Source organism: Dinoponera quadriceps, unplaced genomic scaffold (genome assembly GCF_001313825.1).
Source record: "Dinoponera quadriceps isolate SergipeBrazil2010 unplaced genomic scaffold, ASM131382v1 scaffold717, whole genome shotgun sequence".
Lineage (NCBI taxonomy): Eukaryota > Metazoa > Arthropoda > Insecta > Hymenoptera > Formicidae > Dinoponera > Dinoponera quadriceps.
This window is the reverse complement of record NW_014555639.1, coordinates 693,581-711,213: the sequence shown is the minus strand read 5'-3', so window position 1 is coordinate 711,213 and position 17,633 is coordinate 693,581. Positions and strand designations below refer to the sequence as shown.

At 42.2% G+C, this 17,633-nt stretch overlaps 3 protein-coding genes across 7 annotated transcripts; 2 read left to right on the top strand and 1 right to left on the bottom strand.

Moving 5' to 3' along the window:
* Nucleotides 1–912: 912 nt before the first annotated feature.
* On the bottom strand, nucleotides 913–11,126 carry LOC106745086 (synaptotagmin-14). Its single transcript, XM_014620362.1, has 8 exons — nucleotides 10,872–11,126; nucleotides 6,956–7,144; nucleotides 6,460–6,597; nucleotides 5,716–5,774; nucleotides 5,177–5,356; nucleotides 4,746–5,069; nucleotides 3,701–4,054; nucleotides 913–3,103 (listed from the first exon to the last, which is right to left on the bottom strand). Exons 1-8 carry the CDS (start codon nucleotides 10,903–10,905, stop codon nucleotides 2,891–2,893), a joined length of 1,491 nt encoding a protein of 496 aa, XP_014475848.1. The 5' UTR covers nucleotides 10,906–11,126; the 3' UTR covers nucleotides 913–2,890.
* A 933-nt stretch (nucleotides 11,127–12,059) lies between these two features.
* LOC106744965 (probable cardiolipin synthase (CMP-forming)) lies at nucleotides 12,060–14,559 on the top strand. 3 transcript variants are annotated; one of them, XM_014620152.1, is made up of 5 exons: nucleotides 12,060–12,288; nucleotides 12,399–12,504; nucleotides 12,661–13,024; nucleotides 13,574–13,831; nucleotides 13,924–14,559. In XM_014620152.1, the coding sequence occupies exons 3-5, from the start codon at nucleotides 12,680–12,682 to the stop codon at nucleotides 14,185–14,187; spliced, it is 867 nt and encodes a 288-aa protein (XP_014475638.1). In that variant the 5' UTR covers nucleotides 12,060–12,288; nucleotides 12,399–12,504; nucleotides 12,661–12,679; the 3' UTR covers nucleotides 14,188–14,559. The 3 variants fall into 3 exon arrangements, with proteins under 3 accessions (XP_014475638.1, XP_014475636.1, XP_014475635.1); XM_014620150.1 differs by having other exon boundaries at nucleotides 12,060–12,321; XM_014620149.1 differs by lacking the exon at nucleotides 12,399–12,504 and having other exon boundaries at nucleotides 12,060–12,192.
* A 232-nt stretch (nucleotides 14,560–14,791) lies between these two features.
* On the top strand, nucleotides 14,792–17,355 carry LOC106744966 (oxysterol-binding protein-related protein 11). 3 transcript variants are annotated; one of them, XM_014620155.1, is made up of 3 exons: nucleotides 14,792–15,787; nucleotides 15,916–16,228; nucleotides 16,791–17,355. In XM_014620155.1, exons 2-3 carry the CDS (start codon nucleotides 15,997–15,999, stop codon nucleotides 17,141–17,143), a joined length of 585 nt encoding a protein of 194 aa, XP_014475641.1. In that variant the 5' UTR covers nucleotides 14,792–15,787; nucleotides 15,916–15,996; the 3' UTR covers nucleotides 17,144–17,355. The 3 variants fall into 3 exon arrangements, with proteins under 3 accessions (XP_014475641.1, XP_014475640.1, XP_014475639.1); XM_014620154.1 differs by having other exon boundaries at nucleotides 15,911–16,228; XM_014620153.1 differs by having other exon boundaries at nucleotides 14,793–15,787; nucleotides 15,934–16,228.
* Nucleotides 17,356–17,633: the final 278 nt, after the last annotated feature.

Below are 17,633 nucleotides of genomic sequence, written 5' to 3'. Positions count from 1 at the left end.
CCCCCCCCCCCAGTATTGGTCGAAAGACAATGCAATTGTATTATTACTTAGCCGATACCGTCGACTCATCGTCGAAAGAAATCGCGAAGAATAGCGATGAATCGCCACGTTGTTTCACGAAGTTCGCCGGCTTGATCGGCGGTCGTCACTCCTCGAGCTCCGTCTAAAGTCGGCTGTCGAGGCACTCGTGCTCCGTTCAGGTCTTTGTCTGGATACCAGCTAACGCGATATATCGAGTATAATGTTGTGGACACCGATACCAGCGATGGGAATCGGATAGTCGTGCGTTAAATGCGCGCGCGGCGAGAACACGGGCCCCGTAATATTCGTAATATCGATTCGTGTGAACAAGCACAAGCAGATCGAGTATCCGTCGGATGTACTATAAGATGGATCAATACTTGACGCTACAACGACACAGTAATAGCGATGATTCACAACTTGAAGAACAACAACGGCGTTGCCGAGATACTCGGACAGCGCGCGCGTCCACAATAGCGACGATGCGTTTATCGCGAATTTTGCGGACGAAAATGATAAATCCAAGGTGAGGGCGTGTTCTTCGCGACTGCGGAGTAATGGTTAACGTCCCCCGGGGAAGTTCACGCTCGATTGAAGCTCGGGCTAGCTGAAGTTACTTTGCAATGGAAATTAAAGCTCCTGCTCCCTCACTGAAGTCGTTTCGCTTGATGACTTTTAATATATATATATTTTTATATATATAATTATTATATTATATATTATATATATATTTTTTTTTAACATTACTATAAGTTATGAACTTTACACCGTTGTATTTTTCCAAAATGAAACGGTCAATAATTTTTAAATTTGTGTACAGAAATAATCTACGTATTAATCTTTAATATCATAATACTTTTTCGACAAAATCTTATTTTTAGTTTAGAAAGTATTAAAAATCAAAATCAAAAATAGCGCGATAATCTCAAGGAATACGTATAAAATGTGTCAACTTGAATTACAAATACCTCAGCTCTCAAATGGTCAATCTTTTTCTAATCGCACGAGCAGTTTGACATTTTAACGCACACGTATAATGCAAGTTTCATCGAATTCTCATCAAACTTATTTCTCCTGACAACATCCTCGAATCTTTATCCGAAGAGAATTAAATTCAGAAGGTTTAATCAACGTTAAGTGAAATCGAATGTCTTACTTTTCTCATGATTTTTTAATTTACGCCTATTCGTCGATTGTTAAAGTGGAAGAAACGTTATCGGAATGTTTTATAAACGCGCCATCTTACGGACACCATCCATTTTACTTCCGTAAGAATTTGATCCCGTCAGAATTTCGGACGTTTTCTCCATCCTGACACCGTCAAATAATCAAAACGGATGCGGCGAGGAAACAGGAGTCTCAATAAGGCCGCGGATACAAGAAAGCAAGACATCGAATGCGCTTGTTGCCGCGATCATATGAACTCGCGCATTCGCTTAGAAGGGCGCTCGAGGCGACCGAGAAAAAACGAGGAGAAGAAGCACGGCAAGTCGGGGCGTCTCAACAATTTCGTTATTGTTCCGCAAAACAACAGACGCGATCGCCCGATGGCAATTCACTGTGTCGGTGTATAATCCCATCTGTAAGAGCGGACGCACGAATCTCGCAACGGAGACACCGAGCTCCCGTAGTTCGCCGCGAGTGCGAACACGAAGTCACCTTCGATTGACCGCGCAAATCGAGTTGAGCCAGTTTCGCCGGACTCGCCGGGTCGCGACAGAGAGAGACTCGCGATTCCTCCGGCGGCCACCCTTGCGGCATCTTACAGAGTACGGTGAGGTGGAGAGAATGAAATCCGTCTCGGTCGACGAGTTCGCCGGCCGGCTCGAATTACGCTCCGTGACGGTTCTCCGTTCGGCGCGCGCAGCCTAAAAAGGGTGAAAGGCACAAAGTAAAGAATAAACGGTTCAGATTGGCTCAGGCACATGTCGAGTCGAGGAGAGCGTCGTACCGTCGCGTGACGGGACGGGCACGATGAAGTTGGGTGCCGAGCCGGTCGCGTCACGCGATCGTCCGGACCCTCGACATCGAAGACAACCCACCCCGCTCTGCTCCCACCAGCGTATCAAAAAGGGAATGTACTTGGTACATTTAGACGAGAGAGTTTGCAACTCAGAGATTTACAACGTCCCAAAGCAGCATCCCGAACAACAGAAAGCAAAAGCCCGAGGAACCTCGAAGAGGAGGACGTCGAAGACGTCCCTCGGCGCGGAGATTGCTTGCCCTCCGTCTCGACGACGCCGGGACGCTCAACGGCCGAGAAGATCGTCTTTCGGACGCATCCGCGACGCCGCTCGATCCTTCATTGAACGGACGTATCTCAGAGATACCGTTGAGGACGCCGCCCGGACGTCTCTGCGACGTTAACAGACACATTCGTGTCTCCCCGTCCGACGGACGTGTGAGAAGTTAGCGCGCGACATCAGCGAGAGGACGTGATATCGGTTAGACGCTCGACAACATCGGAGATCGGGACGTCCCTCGGATGGTCCTTACGATATATACGATCAGACGGTGGCGTTACATGCTCGTCTGACCGACGGACACACCCAAGAGGTCACGCGTCTCTCGGTGAGAGACGTCGTGGTTGGACACTTGCGTTGTTCGGGATCCGACTTGCGACCGACAAATCGACTGGAGAGAGTATTGACTTCCGTTGTTGTTCGACCGGGCAGTACGCAGTGTCTCCGCGAAGTAAGGAGAAAGTAGTCGAGATCCCTCTCGAGACAAGCCCGGTTGTTCCTTCCGAGGACGCGCGTCCGTCGCTCGCTTTCCCTCGGCGAGAGCCGCCGAGGCTCAAATAATCCGCTCGAGCCGCTGCCGCTGCGAGAAGTCATCAATCCGTGGCAGGCGGTCGCTCGCGGCCGCTTCAAGGGCGCAGCAGCGAATGCCAGCGTTGCACCTGCGTCGGCTGCCTCGCCGTCCGCATGTCGTTCCAATGCTGCAGCTCCTCGGACCCGGAGCTGTTCAGACCGAGGCAGAGCCAGCCGATCATCTCCCGTCCCTTCCTGCCCATCCCGCCCCGCCGGCGATTATACACGGACAAGAAGAGCGTGACGTCCCCCAGCTGGAACAAGGCGACCTGCGTCCGTGCGAAAGAGACTCGGTGTAGAACCCTTTAAGGACCACAGTCGCTAATATCTATTGGCTTAACGTAAAAGTCCTTTCCGTTTTTTCAGCAAAATGTACGATACGTTTCTTTAATTGTAAGTGCAATCAGTCAAGAAACGTTTCAACGGGCCTTTAGGAGCGAAGTACGCTTGTTTGTAGCGCCATTAGAATATTAATATTGTCACTATTAATGTTATTTGTGGGAGGATAAAACTGTCGTAAATTCAATTTCTCTGAGAAACCTTCGTGTCCAATTGTTAAATTAATTAGAAGCAACTTTTGATTCCACTTATTATGTTATTACGCTGAATAATTTCACCCTCCTGTAGGCAATATATTAATGTTGACAATATTAATATTCCAATGACATTATGACGCTCATGTTTTGCTCTTAAAAGCCTGCTAAAATTCTAATGCGTCGTTCCTGCCACTTCCCCTGCAGTCGTAGAAATCCTGGGATCTCCGAGAAAAGAACCGATAAAACAACGAGACAAACTTTTGCATCAACCCAATAAAGCTCGAAAGCTTGACGGACTTCTACGAGCGAGCGAGAGTGTAGGATTGTTACCTGAAATATGAAAGTCTCCTTGTAGAGAGGATTTGGCTGGGCACGCTTCAGTCCGGTCTTCGACCGGCCCATCTCGTGGCCGTTACTGTCGACCAGGGCTAGCTTCACGTAGGTATCAGGTGGTTTCGTGTCGTTTCCGCCCCCGCCACGGAAATGGGAACCTTTGATTATCTCCACCGACAAGCGGCCCGTCGTGCCGTTGTATGCCAGACCGATTAGAATCTCCGCGACGCTGCCGCCCTTCATGCTACTGCCGTAAGGTGGTACGGCAGGTGAGGCGTACGACTGGACTGACTGTTGAGATCCCGTGGAGTCGCTGCGAGTGAGACTGCTAGTGGTTCCCCAATCTTGTGCCTAGAAACATGATATGATTGCAAAACGCTTATACGATTCATCGTATAATACGCTAATTCAGACAAAGATGGATAGTCTTGCGGAAATATATTTGATTTATCATATAGTGTGTGTATAGTGTAAGCATTATATATGGTAAATAACTATTATATATTATAATTTTTATAATATATTTTTAAATTTATTTGGGATTTGTTCAATTCCCTATTAGTTTTACTCTTAATTTATAGTTAATTATAGTTAAGTATTGCCCTACGAGAAAATTATATTTATAACGTGTGTATATGTGTGTGATTATATTATTATTATTATTATTATTATTATTATTATTATTATTATTATATATATGTATATACGATAATTCTCCGTTAAATTTTTCACCCATGAATGGTCACAATGTATCTCACAGATACACTAATTTTCGCATTATTTTCCTCTACCTCTTGAAAACATTTTTCTTTCATTAGCTTAGTTAATAGACCAGGCACTAAATTAAACAAAAGACAAAGTGAAGAACAAAGAGAAGAAAGGGAAAACATTGACAAGGACGAGTTCGACCTTGAGGCCGTACAGCAACGGCGATACGTTGCAGTCTGAACGTGTATCTATTGGATATTGCGACTAACGGAGGGTTAAAGAAGGCACATTACAGATCACCGGCTATGAAGAAATGAGGAAGAATCTATTTTACCGAGGAAGAAAGCGGCGGCTGAAGGGTCAACCAGAGAGTGGTCTCCAGTTGGAGGTTGATCCGATCGAAAGACACTCTGGCCTCGCCCAACAATCTCTCCCGACGCATCATCCTGCCGCCCCAGAGGTACACTCTGAGCCGCACCCCCATCGCGTTCACGTCTTCCGGATTCACACGGGGGAGCAGGAAGCTCTCCATGTACTGCGGGGAGGTTCCTTGGCGGACTCGAGTCTTACGCCTCTGCTTCTTCGATGGCAAAAGAACCAGCCGTACCTGACTGCCGCCGATGCCCGGGGGATAGTTTCGACCTTGCAACACGTGAACCTGAGGAGATAATGGGTTAGTCGGGGGGTGAATTGACATCAGAGAGATGCGAGAGAATTGAGCGAATTGGAATCGGCGATTGAGCGGCGCGAAGTAAATATACGAACTGTCATCTCGCGCATCGGGGCGTCGTATAAGAAAGCGACTTCCAGGCCGCCGATTTCCTCGGTAGTCGTTGCGCCCATTGTCCTGATGACGTCGTTAGTCGTCGATTCATTTTGCTCAACTTCTATTTCCTGTTCCCTACTGTCGAGTATAATGCCGGAAGCTCCGACTTCCACTACGCACTGCGAAAATAAGGCGAGGCGAAACAATGAGTTCAATTTTTTTCCCCCCCGCCACAAAATATCGCGGTATTCTATGTCTCAAATAAAAACACAACTCATATACTCTCAGCTGTGTCGTACCGTTTCAAAGTTTTCGTTTAAAAAAATATTTCCACATTTTATGATTATATTTTATGGTTATATTTTTAACTAAAGTTTCTAACGAAGGTTTTATAATTATATTTTTAATTAAAGTTTGAAAAGTTGACACGAGCTATTTGGTTAGACGATCATAAAATTCCCCAAACTGTCTTGTTGATTCTTGGAGAGTTTCTCTGAAGCAGTTCGAAAATTTATCTCAAATAGATTCGAGAGATCACCTGTTGTTGATCTGCTGGAGGGTGTTCCTCAGTGCAGCTGCTGGAAGTTGTTCCAGCATCTGTAAACAACAAATATATTAACAAACCCGAGGGAAATTGCATGTCAAATATTTACCCTTAGAGTACAAACTGAAAATCATTATATCTTTATTTTTAGAGTTACTTTTAAAATAAGGAATAATTAAGCAAATCAAAGAATAAGGAAGAATAAATCGCGTTACTGCGCACGTCGTTCATTGTCTATACAGAGTATCTTATTTTAATAAAAACGATAGAATATCTTGAAAACGAAGAAATTGACGAAAAAGTTATGTAAAAAAGTTATGTAGAAAAGTGTTGAAGTGATGTTATCGAAAAATGAATACTTTATGAGATATTTCATATTTTACGCTGGAAAATACCTGAATATAAGGTCAAGTATCTCGAAAAGTGTTCACTTTTCGATGATCTTTCCCTGCGTATTTTTATACGCAGAATGAACAGAGGAATTGATTTGTGTTAAAAAAACTATATGATTTAAAAAAAAAAATGAAATTGACCTTGAAATGACTGAATTATTGATTATACAACGAAGTTAAGATCGCTGACTCCCTCTAAACAACTTTTGTCTAAACCTTCCTTTGTCAATTGCTTCATTTTCAGGGCATTCTACTATTTCCATTAAAATGGGACATCCTATACATATTATCGCTTGTTCTCTTACAATATTCTGGGATTAAGCTATATTATCGCGCTGTTACTGACCCACAATGGTGGTTGGTCCATCTTCCGCTTGAATAGTCAGCGTATCCGGCGGGGGATGCGCGCGTGAATTCAATCGTCGTAGGGCGTCTTCCTCTGAATCGGAGCTTGTTTCTGGATCCGAGTAGGAGAATGCCTTCCCTATCGGGTGAACATATGCTGATTACTGCGATCCGTTTGCACCTCAAAGGGCCACCAAACCGACGTTCCGGAAATTTGAGACAAGCAGTAATCCACCGTGATAAATTGTACTTTTCAAGCTGCTTCCTTCGCAACAATTTGTCCGATAAATTTGGAATTAACTGACGCAGGATCGACGAAGACGAAACTTAAGTGATTTTTCATTCAAGCTCGAAGTTGCGAATCACCGAAGATTAATTAATCGCCTCCGCGCCGAGAAGTTCCATTCTCTTCGGATAGTCACGCTTGACAAATCGGCGGACGGTTTACAAGATTTTCGCAGGGATAAGGACGGAAGGCGGAAGATAAATCACTGTACCTATGTTTTTCGAGATTTGAGATGTGGAGCTGTTGGTGGACTCACAGAGGGGCACACAGACTCCGCCGAAGAGCGCGGTGGACGAGGGCGGCGTGAAGCACCACTTCCGGGATAAGTAGAGGAAGAGAGCCAGCAGTAGGACTACGAAGCCAGCAACGGCACCCAGAACTGCAGTCGCTTCCACAGGTACTGAAATAGCCCCGAGCGAGGATCGGCTTTAAAGCGATTTGCGTAACCGGCGAGAAACACGATATGAAATCCTCTTCTGACTCCCATTGTAGAGATCAATCTCCGCGCTTAGAGAGTATAATACACGGGGAAGAAATGCAGTTACATCAATAGAATTGGTCGACGGTGCCGTAATTAGAGTAAATCTTCCTCTGATTCGATAGCAATATTTGTTGAAGAACTTTTCATCAAAACGAATACTTATATTAATAGTTATTGTTAGTTATTATTAGTGGTTTATTGTTTCTAGCTTACTGCTAGTAGTGGTTATTATTAATGTAATAAAAACTACTGATATTAAGGATATAATATAAAGATATTCATGCAAAAGTTTCAGAATTCGACTATTTTGTTTGGAAAATCCAGCGATATAAAGTTCATAACTTAGTAATATTCGAAATACATGTATATGCACATATTTAAACACTTACATACCTCTTTCTATTACCCGTGCATCTCTATTAGATCAATTAATACATAAAAATAGTAAGAAAATAAAAAACAACAATTGTAATATTTTGTTTATACGTCTACTTCAACTCGTTTCAAATTAACATTCATTATTTAGGTGGTGAAATAAATGTACAGAAACGTAATCTTGCTTGATAAATATTAAATTTACGAGTGGCCTCCTCGATGCGCCGCTAAAAACACTCAGCGCTACTGCTGCCTTAAAATTAATATTAACAGTTATTAAAACAATATATATGACGTATCAGTCTCAACAATATCGCCATTGAACCAAAAAGATTTTGGCTTTATCACCAAGCTGCTGACCAATTCTACCGAAACAAGAGCATCTTTCCCGCGTACAAACGCGAAAGAAAGGTGTTACGTCAAACATACAAAATTTCAGATTCGGACCGCGCTGGAAATATGTTTCTCCCGATTGATTGTTAACCGCGCGTTCGGATTACCCGCGATTGATCGCGAGCCAGGTCCACGGAAATAGCGTTCTATTTCGAAAAACGCAGCGAAAGGGAAAAAGCAACAATCTCGAGAATTAGCGGGAAATCGTCGTCGGTGGATCGACATTTTGTAGACGCGGCGCGATTCAACCCTCTCGTACGGACGGCCGCTCCGCCGACGCTCTGTCTAATTTCTCAAGAGACACCTTTCATTCGTGACATAAGTATTTGCGCCGGGGCGAGAGATGTTTTCTTACGTCGGAAGAGCGCGCGCCGCCACGTGCTAATGAAATAGAAACTTCCGATAGCCCATTAACGCGATCAAGTTTATATTGATCCACCCTGTCCTTCCGACGTCATCGATTTTTTTTCCCCTTTCCTCGCGAAGACTTAATAAAGGAAGGATGCGAATATTCGGTGTGTGTAAAAGGCCGAGCGAGCCGCCGTGTCGCAGAATCTTCCTCCCGTGTTTTTTTTTCTTCCTCCTTTCCTTCCACGCTGCGTTAGCGAGGGATTTCGCTACGTACATAGGCGAGGTAAGGTAGGTAGGTAGGTAGGTAGGAAACGCGATTAACTTACGCGCGCGCACGCACGGCATCCCGCGTGGGCTATCGCGCGTGTGCTCGATAAGCGCTTATCGTGGAAGTTTCGCACATTTTAACGATTCATTACTTTCGCGCGAGGTGAATATTTTGACCGAGCGCCGGCAGAAACTGCATGACGATGGCCGTCAACAGTTTATCCGGGTTATCGATTCAGCAATTATAATCTTTTTTTAAGTAATCGATACGTGTAATCCCCCGTCGCTAATAATTGAAGACGATTCGTACAAATAATGGAAATATGCGCGCCGTTACATAACGACGCGCGACATTCGAGTTGCCCGCGGCCGTAGTTTTCTTTTCTTTTTTTTTCAAGAATTCGTCAACCTGTCTCGAAACACAATCGGCGAGCAAAAATCTCCCGATTCGCTCGCGAATCGCTCGAGATGCTGGCCGAGTCTCGCAGTTGGAGAGAGAGAGAGAGAGAGAAGAGAAAACGGTACACTTGTAGGGGCGCAATTGGCTAAACGCGAAACGATGACAAACACGTACGGGCTAATCGGCCGATAGGCACGTATACCGGGTGTCCGGGGTGAACGCTTTCTTTCTCCTCGGCTACGAATCGGTGCGGCGAGGTTTCGATTGCGCGACCACCGCTCGATTTCGCGAGCGAATTAGAGCCTCAGCAGAATGGCTGATCTATAATTTGAAGACAATATTTTATGCTTTCAATCTTTATATGGAAATTATCGTTTGCTTGCTTCTTTATATATTATACGATGGATTGTTATCAATTACAAAGAGGACAGCTTTTAAGGCTCAAAACACAAGACGCCCAGAAAGCGACGTAATCACAATGATATCTTGTAACATGTAACGTTTTCAAATATGTATTTCTTAATATTGTATGCAACATCATATATATTGTTAACAATATTTTACTCAGGCATTAAAAAAATTTCTCTACACTATGGTTATAAAATATTTAGGAAAGTTATATTATTTTTATCGCATTATGTCATTTTATCATATTATTTAATATTTAGGAATTAATAATATTCCTAATATTAAATAATTATATCGTATTATCAAATAAACGTTTAAAAACATTTATAAAATATTAATCAAAATGTTTGCAAAATCTACATAAAATCAATGTTTCGAAAGATTGATTTAACGTTTCTCGCTTATTGGGCAGTCATTGTGCGGCCTACAACAGTGTTTTACGCCGATTATTCTCCTCATATTCGATTATGATTGGTCGATTTCTTAAAATTTAAAACACCTATTGCAGACCGGGACTGCTCAAAGACAAAGACTTAAGGCACAAAACATTGTTTTGAGCCGATAAGTCGGCTGTTCTGTCAAGGCTCTATAAATTTCGCGGTCGAGGGAACGGTCGCCGAGGGCCGGAAAAATGGGAGAATCTTTTCACTTGATGAGAGAGGCTCGTGGCCGGCCGACGAGTTGATTTCGCGAATCTCCCTTTCCGTTTCCCTCGAGTTCTCGGAATTTTGGCCAGCGCGCTATATACGTACATCCGGCGTGTTGTATCGAGCGCGTTAACGCGGCGGCGACATATTACGCTGTAATGACCTGGAATAATTTATTATCGCTCCAGTTGTGACACAAACTAGCCGCGTTGTGCGGTATTGCGCAGCGTCGGCACGCACGTTCTCCGAGTGCAACAACGCGGAGTTGCTCGAACGCTCGACGAAAACGAGGAGAGGAGGGTGCACGAATTATTCACAATCGCCAGCCAGCCCGTTCGATTTCCGACGCGCGCGATCGCTTCGCCCCGTCGGCTCGTTTGATTTCCATGAGCGTATCGTCGCACCTCCTCCAAATTTCGGAATCCGCTTGCGCAATGCGGATCGCGAGGATTCTCGATCGTTCGCAGCCGTCAGAGGCTCTCCGAGAGATCCGCTCGAATCCCGTGAAAATCGATGCCGAACAGTCAAATCGGCCGATACGAGGCTCGACGACTGATGATTCCCGGCAGCCAGGACGCGTCCTAACGGAACGACGACGGGCGGAATCGAAGTCGACGGGGCTCGAGAGACGGGCTCGATTTCCGCCGCGCGATTTATTTTCTCATTTTCTCTACGGGACGCGCTTGGTCGCTGCTATTCGCGATGGTATCTTCGCTCTCTCTCTTCGCAGGGACACCCGGTAGGTGTCCTGGGTCTCGGGGATCGTCGTCGGGGTGACATAGACCCGGCTGAATAGTGGACTTACCCGCTAGGAAGTGGTCTGATCCAGCCAGAATCATGCTCGTCCGCGATGTCACATTAAAGCTTCCTTACGTGGCACGGTGGCGCGGCCCGTGGTTGCCCCTCGTGAAATAACGAATGCATCATCCGCCCCGGCGGTCCCTAGGCCAGGCGGTTCCCCGTCCGCTCGCGAGATCGGAGGAAGCGTGGCTGGCTGGCTGACTTCGGGCTGACCGCACAAAATAATACGTGGGCGGGGGTGTATACACAGCACTCTGTTGCTCGGACGCGACGACGAGGTGCGTGCGCCTGCTGCACCGAGACTCGACATACGCGGCTGCGCACTGCGCCCTCCAGCGGAACGGCCACGCGCGCCTCGCGTTGCCCGCCGTCAGGCGCAGAGACTGTGCGGCGGCAGGGGCGCAATTAGAGGAAGGGAGAGAGAGCGATACGGCGGAGGAGCGGATTTCAGCTCACCCGGGGAACACACGGAGTCGTGTGATCGAATCGTTCGAACTGTCGAGCCTTCCGAACGTGCGAGAGATATCTGATGAATTTACTTTCTAATATAAAGAAATCTACCTTCGTGTTAAGTCGGATATGGCGAATCAACTAAGTAAATTTCAGCAAAATCAAATAAATGAGTCAGATTTCGCAAGACTTCGGAGAATAAATAATACTCTTACGCACAAGGTGTCCCAGGTCAACGTGGACAAACTTCTTGAGGGGGTAGAATGGATTGAGGCGAGGAAAAGAAAACTATACCATTTTGCAAACAACACGCAAAATTTCGAGTTATTAATTATTGAATTGCACATAAATTACAAGATATCTTGTAATTCGTACTGCAAATCTCTCATTAGAGAACAAGTTAAAAGAGTAATAGAATATCGAATAGCGAGCCATCCGATCGATTCGCAATAACAGGACGTTCGAACAGCCCGCAGCGAGAATCAACGGTAGATTCGCCGAACGAATGTCAATATTCAGCGAGAAATTAATATTCATCGCATATGCTGCAAATAAGCAGCTCTCCCGCCTCCCTCACTCCCCCCTCTTAGTTCCTACTCGCGATACATCCCCTAACTCCGATATTGTATTACGCGGCTCGCCACCCCGCTACTTTTGCACACAAGTATCTCGTATCGATACCTCGGAGCCTCCCCACCACCACGCGCAATTGCGACGCGTCGTGTGTTCATTCAAGTTTCGGAAGAGGGGGTGGGGTGGGGGAAGACAGTGGCGGAGGGAAATCCCGAGTATTCTGTTTGCGCGCTCCGAAGTTTAACCTAAAAAATGGGAGCCCCAATCTCGAGGCATGCTTAGAGGATACACATGCTCATTTTGTATGTGGCGTAAAATATAAATTATGTTCGAGAGAGTCGTCTCGCGCGGCGCGATTTACACGCGAGAATGTCTCAGAAATCGCAGCGAGAACGCACGTCGGTATTATTTTTCGCGTGCGATTTAGAGCGGTCAGCGATCATTGTCATTTTTATCTCGGCCGAAAATCTTTGTATTTCATTCAATAGGATTTCTACGGTATTTTCAGGTGATGACTAAGAGAGATCAATTTATGGCTCAAATTGGAGTTTCGTTGTAGCAAAATCAACTGGAAGTGACGGTTCAACTGCGGTTTCTAAGACTATCGGTGTTTGGTATTTTTGCTTGAGTGAAAAAAATCAAGTCGAGAAACCTCACGGAAAATAACGTGTCCACTTTCTGCGAATTTCCGAACAATGCATTTGTTAAAAGTCACATTAATTAGATTTAGCCACACAAATGTCTGATAAAATTTCTGTTTTCTTCTTTAGGATATTGGAGCGAATAATTATGAGCTACTTTACTACGCTCCTGTTTAGACAATGCTCAACTCTAAACAGACGCTTGATAGAGCAATGTTTGAGGCAATGTTTGAGGCAATATCGGACGTGTCAAACCAGACTTTATGTCGTAGCAACCGAGAATCGTTTTAAACATTATGTTGGTGCGAAAGAACGGTGTATTCATAGGAAGACATTGCGAACGCGTTTATTGCAAGATCTCAAACAAACAAGGAAGAAGGTGGAAGAGATCATCGAAAGGGAAAATATCTGGACTGTGCCAAATCTGCTATGCATGGGTCGGATTGTGACATCGCCATTCTTAAGTTATTTGATCCTGTCACACGATTATCAGGTATGATCAGCGCTACCATCCAGCCATTTAACTCACCTTTTGTCATTTTTTTTTAACAAGATACTAAAAAACTCACTATCATTCAAAATAGCCATTATATAATCACTTTTTTCTTGAGCTGCCATTTTGTGAAATATGAGCATTATATATATATATATATATATATATATATATTTTTTTTTTTTTCTTAATAAAACTACTCCAAAAGTGTACTTATATTATTCATATCTCTGGTCTTTCCTTATTGTGAATTTTCAAACCAAACTATGAAAAGAACTTGCTACATGTCGAGTTATCCAAAAATAAACCTAGAAAGGAAAGATCACTTTTTATCACTTTTTCCGCCAAGAAGCAGTTACTAATTCACTTTTTTGTTTCTGTGATTGGATGGCAACGCTGGATATAATTTTATAGTTTGATGAGAGAACCTTGACAGTATAGCATGAAAATATAACACCAATACACTTCATTGTTACAATTATGTGCTGTGACCGTTGTTCGGCAATAGATTATGTAAGAAATGTTCCTATAATGTCTACTGTGGCACAGATAGCGTTGTGCCTGCTTGCATTCGCAGGAGTCAGTGATCTAGCTGATGGATGGATCGCGCGTACTTGGACGTCGCAAGCTTCCAAACTTGGCAGCTTTCTGGATCCTGTTGCGGATAAGTTACTCGTTGGGACATTGTTCCTTTCTCTGGCGTGGGTCGGTTTAATACCAATACCGCTCACTTGCCTTGTGGTCGTGCGTGATGTTGCTCTGGTAACTGCTGCGTCGTATATCAGATATCGTTCCTTACCTCCACCGGTAAGCACTTATGTTTCTATCAATTCCTTTGTACATATACATATGCATTAATATATTAAGGATTGCATTTCATATGAATATAATGATTTCAGAAAACATTAGCAAGGTACTTTGACCCTACACACGCCACTGTGCAATTAGCGCCAACATTAATAAGCAAGCTGAACACAGGAATGCAATTGACCCTGGTTGCTGGCACACTGGCTGCTCCAATTTTCCATTTTGTAGACCACCCGATATTACAAGGTCTGTGCTACTTGACAGCACTTACAACAATCGCAGGGGGTGTCAGTTATTTGTTGTCAAAGGACACCTATAAATACTTGAGGAAAAGGAAGACACGGACGTCACCTTAAAGTTAAACTGCATGTTATTGATATACAAGATATCTCGTATATATTGAAGAATTGATTTCTGTCATTCAGAAAGTTGACCATAGTTGACCATAGTTTTTTTAGGCTTGTATAATCGTCAGTGACGCTTGTAATATCGTTCGTTAAAAGTTGACGGACCAAGTTCGTCGAAAACGATGCGAAAAACTTTTAACCTATTCTATATTTGGGACTTATTTTCCTAATGAGAGATTACCATTTTACAGTATCACGAATTACGAGATATCTTGTATGTGTATATAATAGATAAATATAACTTATATACAAATTTATTATTTGTATTATGCAATGTAGCTCACTTTTTGTACAATTACATCTACCATTATATACTCCGTGTACAGACGTTAATAATATTTTTATTTTTTAAATCTTAAATACACATGAATATTTTGTTTCTTCATGAAGTTATATAAAATCTGACGTAAAATTTTTTAATTCAAATTTAGTTGGTACATGATCATATCAAATTTTATATGAAGGTAAATCTCTATGTCACTTCCGGTCTAAGATAGATGTTTTAAGCTCTAAATCTTAAGAAATTGATCAATCACAGTCGAATATGCGGAGAATAATCGATTGTGATTGATCAATTTCTTAAGGCTTAGAGTTTAATCATCTATTGTAGACCACGCTTTAATGTCGGTCCACAGTAGGTATTTTAAGTCTTAAGAAATTAACCAATCACAGTCGAATGTGAAAAGAATTATTAACTATAATTGGTCAATTTCTTAAGGTTTAAGGCGTAATATACCTATTATGGACCAACGCTTAAACGGTAGGTATTTGCCACATTCAACGGAAAAAGCAGTTCAGAAAGTGCTTACTGATTATCGCTTCTGATTGGTCTATACTCCCGGATCTACTAAGAATCTAAAAGAATGCTCCAATTACAGACAATAATCACTAACTCTCTGAGCTGTTGCTTTCCGCTAAGTGCGGCCATTCTGTTGGCGTTTTCGATTTGTTGACTCAACCCGACTAAAGCAGGGGATCGATATCTCAAAACGAAGTGAAGATTACAAAAGTGAATGAATTTACTAGAAAATTTATAATTTTATTGGCCGACATTTCATGAATTTACTCACTTTTTATCATTTTTACTTCGTTTTGAGATACATAATTGACCCCGATATTCCGGTATTCGATAAAATATTACGACTGTAGCATATGTAACATGAATTATAGATTGCAGTACTACAAGGATGATCGGAACGCTGTCCGAGTCGAGTTGCGTCAGCGAATCGAAAATCGTTTCTGCTATTAAATCAAGGTCGTAGGATGACTCGATGCAAATCAGTCGGACTTTCATAGAAGTAGTACGGACCAACGATAGATCAGGGGATCGTTATTTTCCATCAGTGCTACTTTTATTATCAAATGAAACAGATAACTCAACAATAAATTAAACAAATCTGTGTTTACTTTAAAGGAGTACGTCTGATATATCTAAACAGTGGACTGTGTAGACTCTATTGACAAGTAATATTTTTTCGATCTGATGTTAAATTACATTATTGGGAGGGAAAAATTTAAACGGAACAAGTTCCAGAGCGAGTTCAATGAGGTAATGTTTAGTGATAAAATCTAATAGTATCGAATTAGAATATTATTGACGTATAATCTAACCTATCCGAAACCAACATATCACACCTAACCTTCCTGAACGTTGTGCATACGATCACGCTAGTTCAGATGACATATCATCCGAAGGATCTTCGGACACTTCGTTCGAAGAGTAAAAGGCTTCCAAGAGGACAAGCAAAGTGACAAACGATGAACGTACAAACGAGACATCCTTACGAGGGTCTGCTGCACAAGTATACAAATGCTATGAAAGGCTGGCAATACCGATGGTTCATCCTAAGCCCTGAGACCGGCGAGCTGCACTACTTCCTCAGCGAATCCGAGAAGAATCAGAGGCCCCGGTGTTCGATATATCTGGCGGGGGCAGTGATAGCTCCCAGCGACGAGGATTCCAACACATTTACAGTTAATTCTGCTACAGGTAAAGATCTTTTATATATATATATATATATATCATATGGATATAAATAATAGAGGAGAAGGTGGTATTATATAGCCTTTGTAAGATATTAAGCCCTTCTTAACATTTCTACTGCTAGATAGCAAATTCTAATGATTAATTTTGAAATTATTTAATTAATTAATTTAATTAATAATAGTATACTGTTATATAGCGGCGCTAATATGCCGATTCACAATAACAAGCATTTGTTATAATATACTTTTATTTTTGAGCATTTAAGAACGTTTTCAAGATACATTTTAGCATTTAATTAAACATATTTTCTCATTCTTCTTAAATTTGAACATATGATCGTATAAATATATGTATATTTAAATGTTTTGTTCATTACTTAACATTTCGTTTTCTGTATACATTTCGAGTTATGCAAAGTTAAATGATAGAATAGCAGTCCTCAATTAAAAATATTAATTAACTTAATTGACAAAGTTATTGTACAAAATATAAATGAGATACTATAATATCCTTTTCTCTACATATATAAATAATATATATAATTTGGTTTCTTGATATTTTTAAGGTGACATGATCAAGCTGAGGGCCACAGATGCGCGAGCTCGTCAGGAATGGGTGGACAAGTTGCGAGCTGTTACAGAGATGTACACTAGAGCCATAGCCAGCAGTCATCCTCCATTACCTCCTCGAGAACACTCTGGGAATACGAGTAGGAATCCTGTTGTTAAATTAGAAGTGTTGGATGCTTTCGCCAATTGCCAGGAACAATTGAGGAAAGTGGAGAAACATAATCTTGCCTTGGCACAGTCCATTGAGAACTTGGATCTACATCTGGATCCTGATCTCTTGGTCCTCAAAGCTACAGCGCACACAACTCTGCATACTTTGAACCAGTGTCTCAACATTTTGTATCAGTAGCGACTTGGTAATTAGGTTGACTATATAATTTTTTATACGTGTGAGTACATAAGATTGCTCATTGCAATATTTACATATATTTTATTTTAAGTAGTTCTTTATTTATCAATAATCAGAGCTGGTTTCAGATATTACTCAGGTTTGATATTTATTTAAAGTTTATTTTATTTGTTATTATTGAATCTCGAAGGGAAAAAATGAAACTCTAATTTTATTTTCAATTATGAATATACATATTTTTTTTTATATTCATGTTTACGATAATATTACATGATAAAGAAAATATAATATTTTTTTCATTATACATCCAAGTTTTGTTACGTTGGTCTCAATTTATATTCTTAATAAATTTATTACGTGATTTAAGTATAGCCTTTTGTCATCTGGACTGGCTCTGCTAACGACAATCTAGGTGTATGTTCTTCCAGGGTGAAAATATTGTATAGTTGTAGATTTTAAAGGATATGTATATATAGCTAGGATATATATA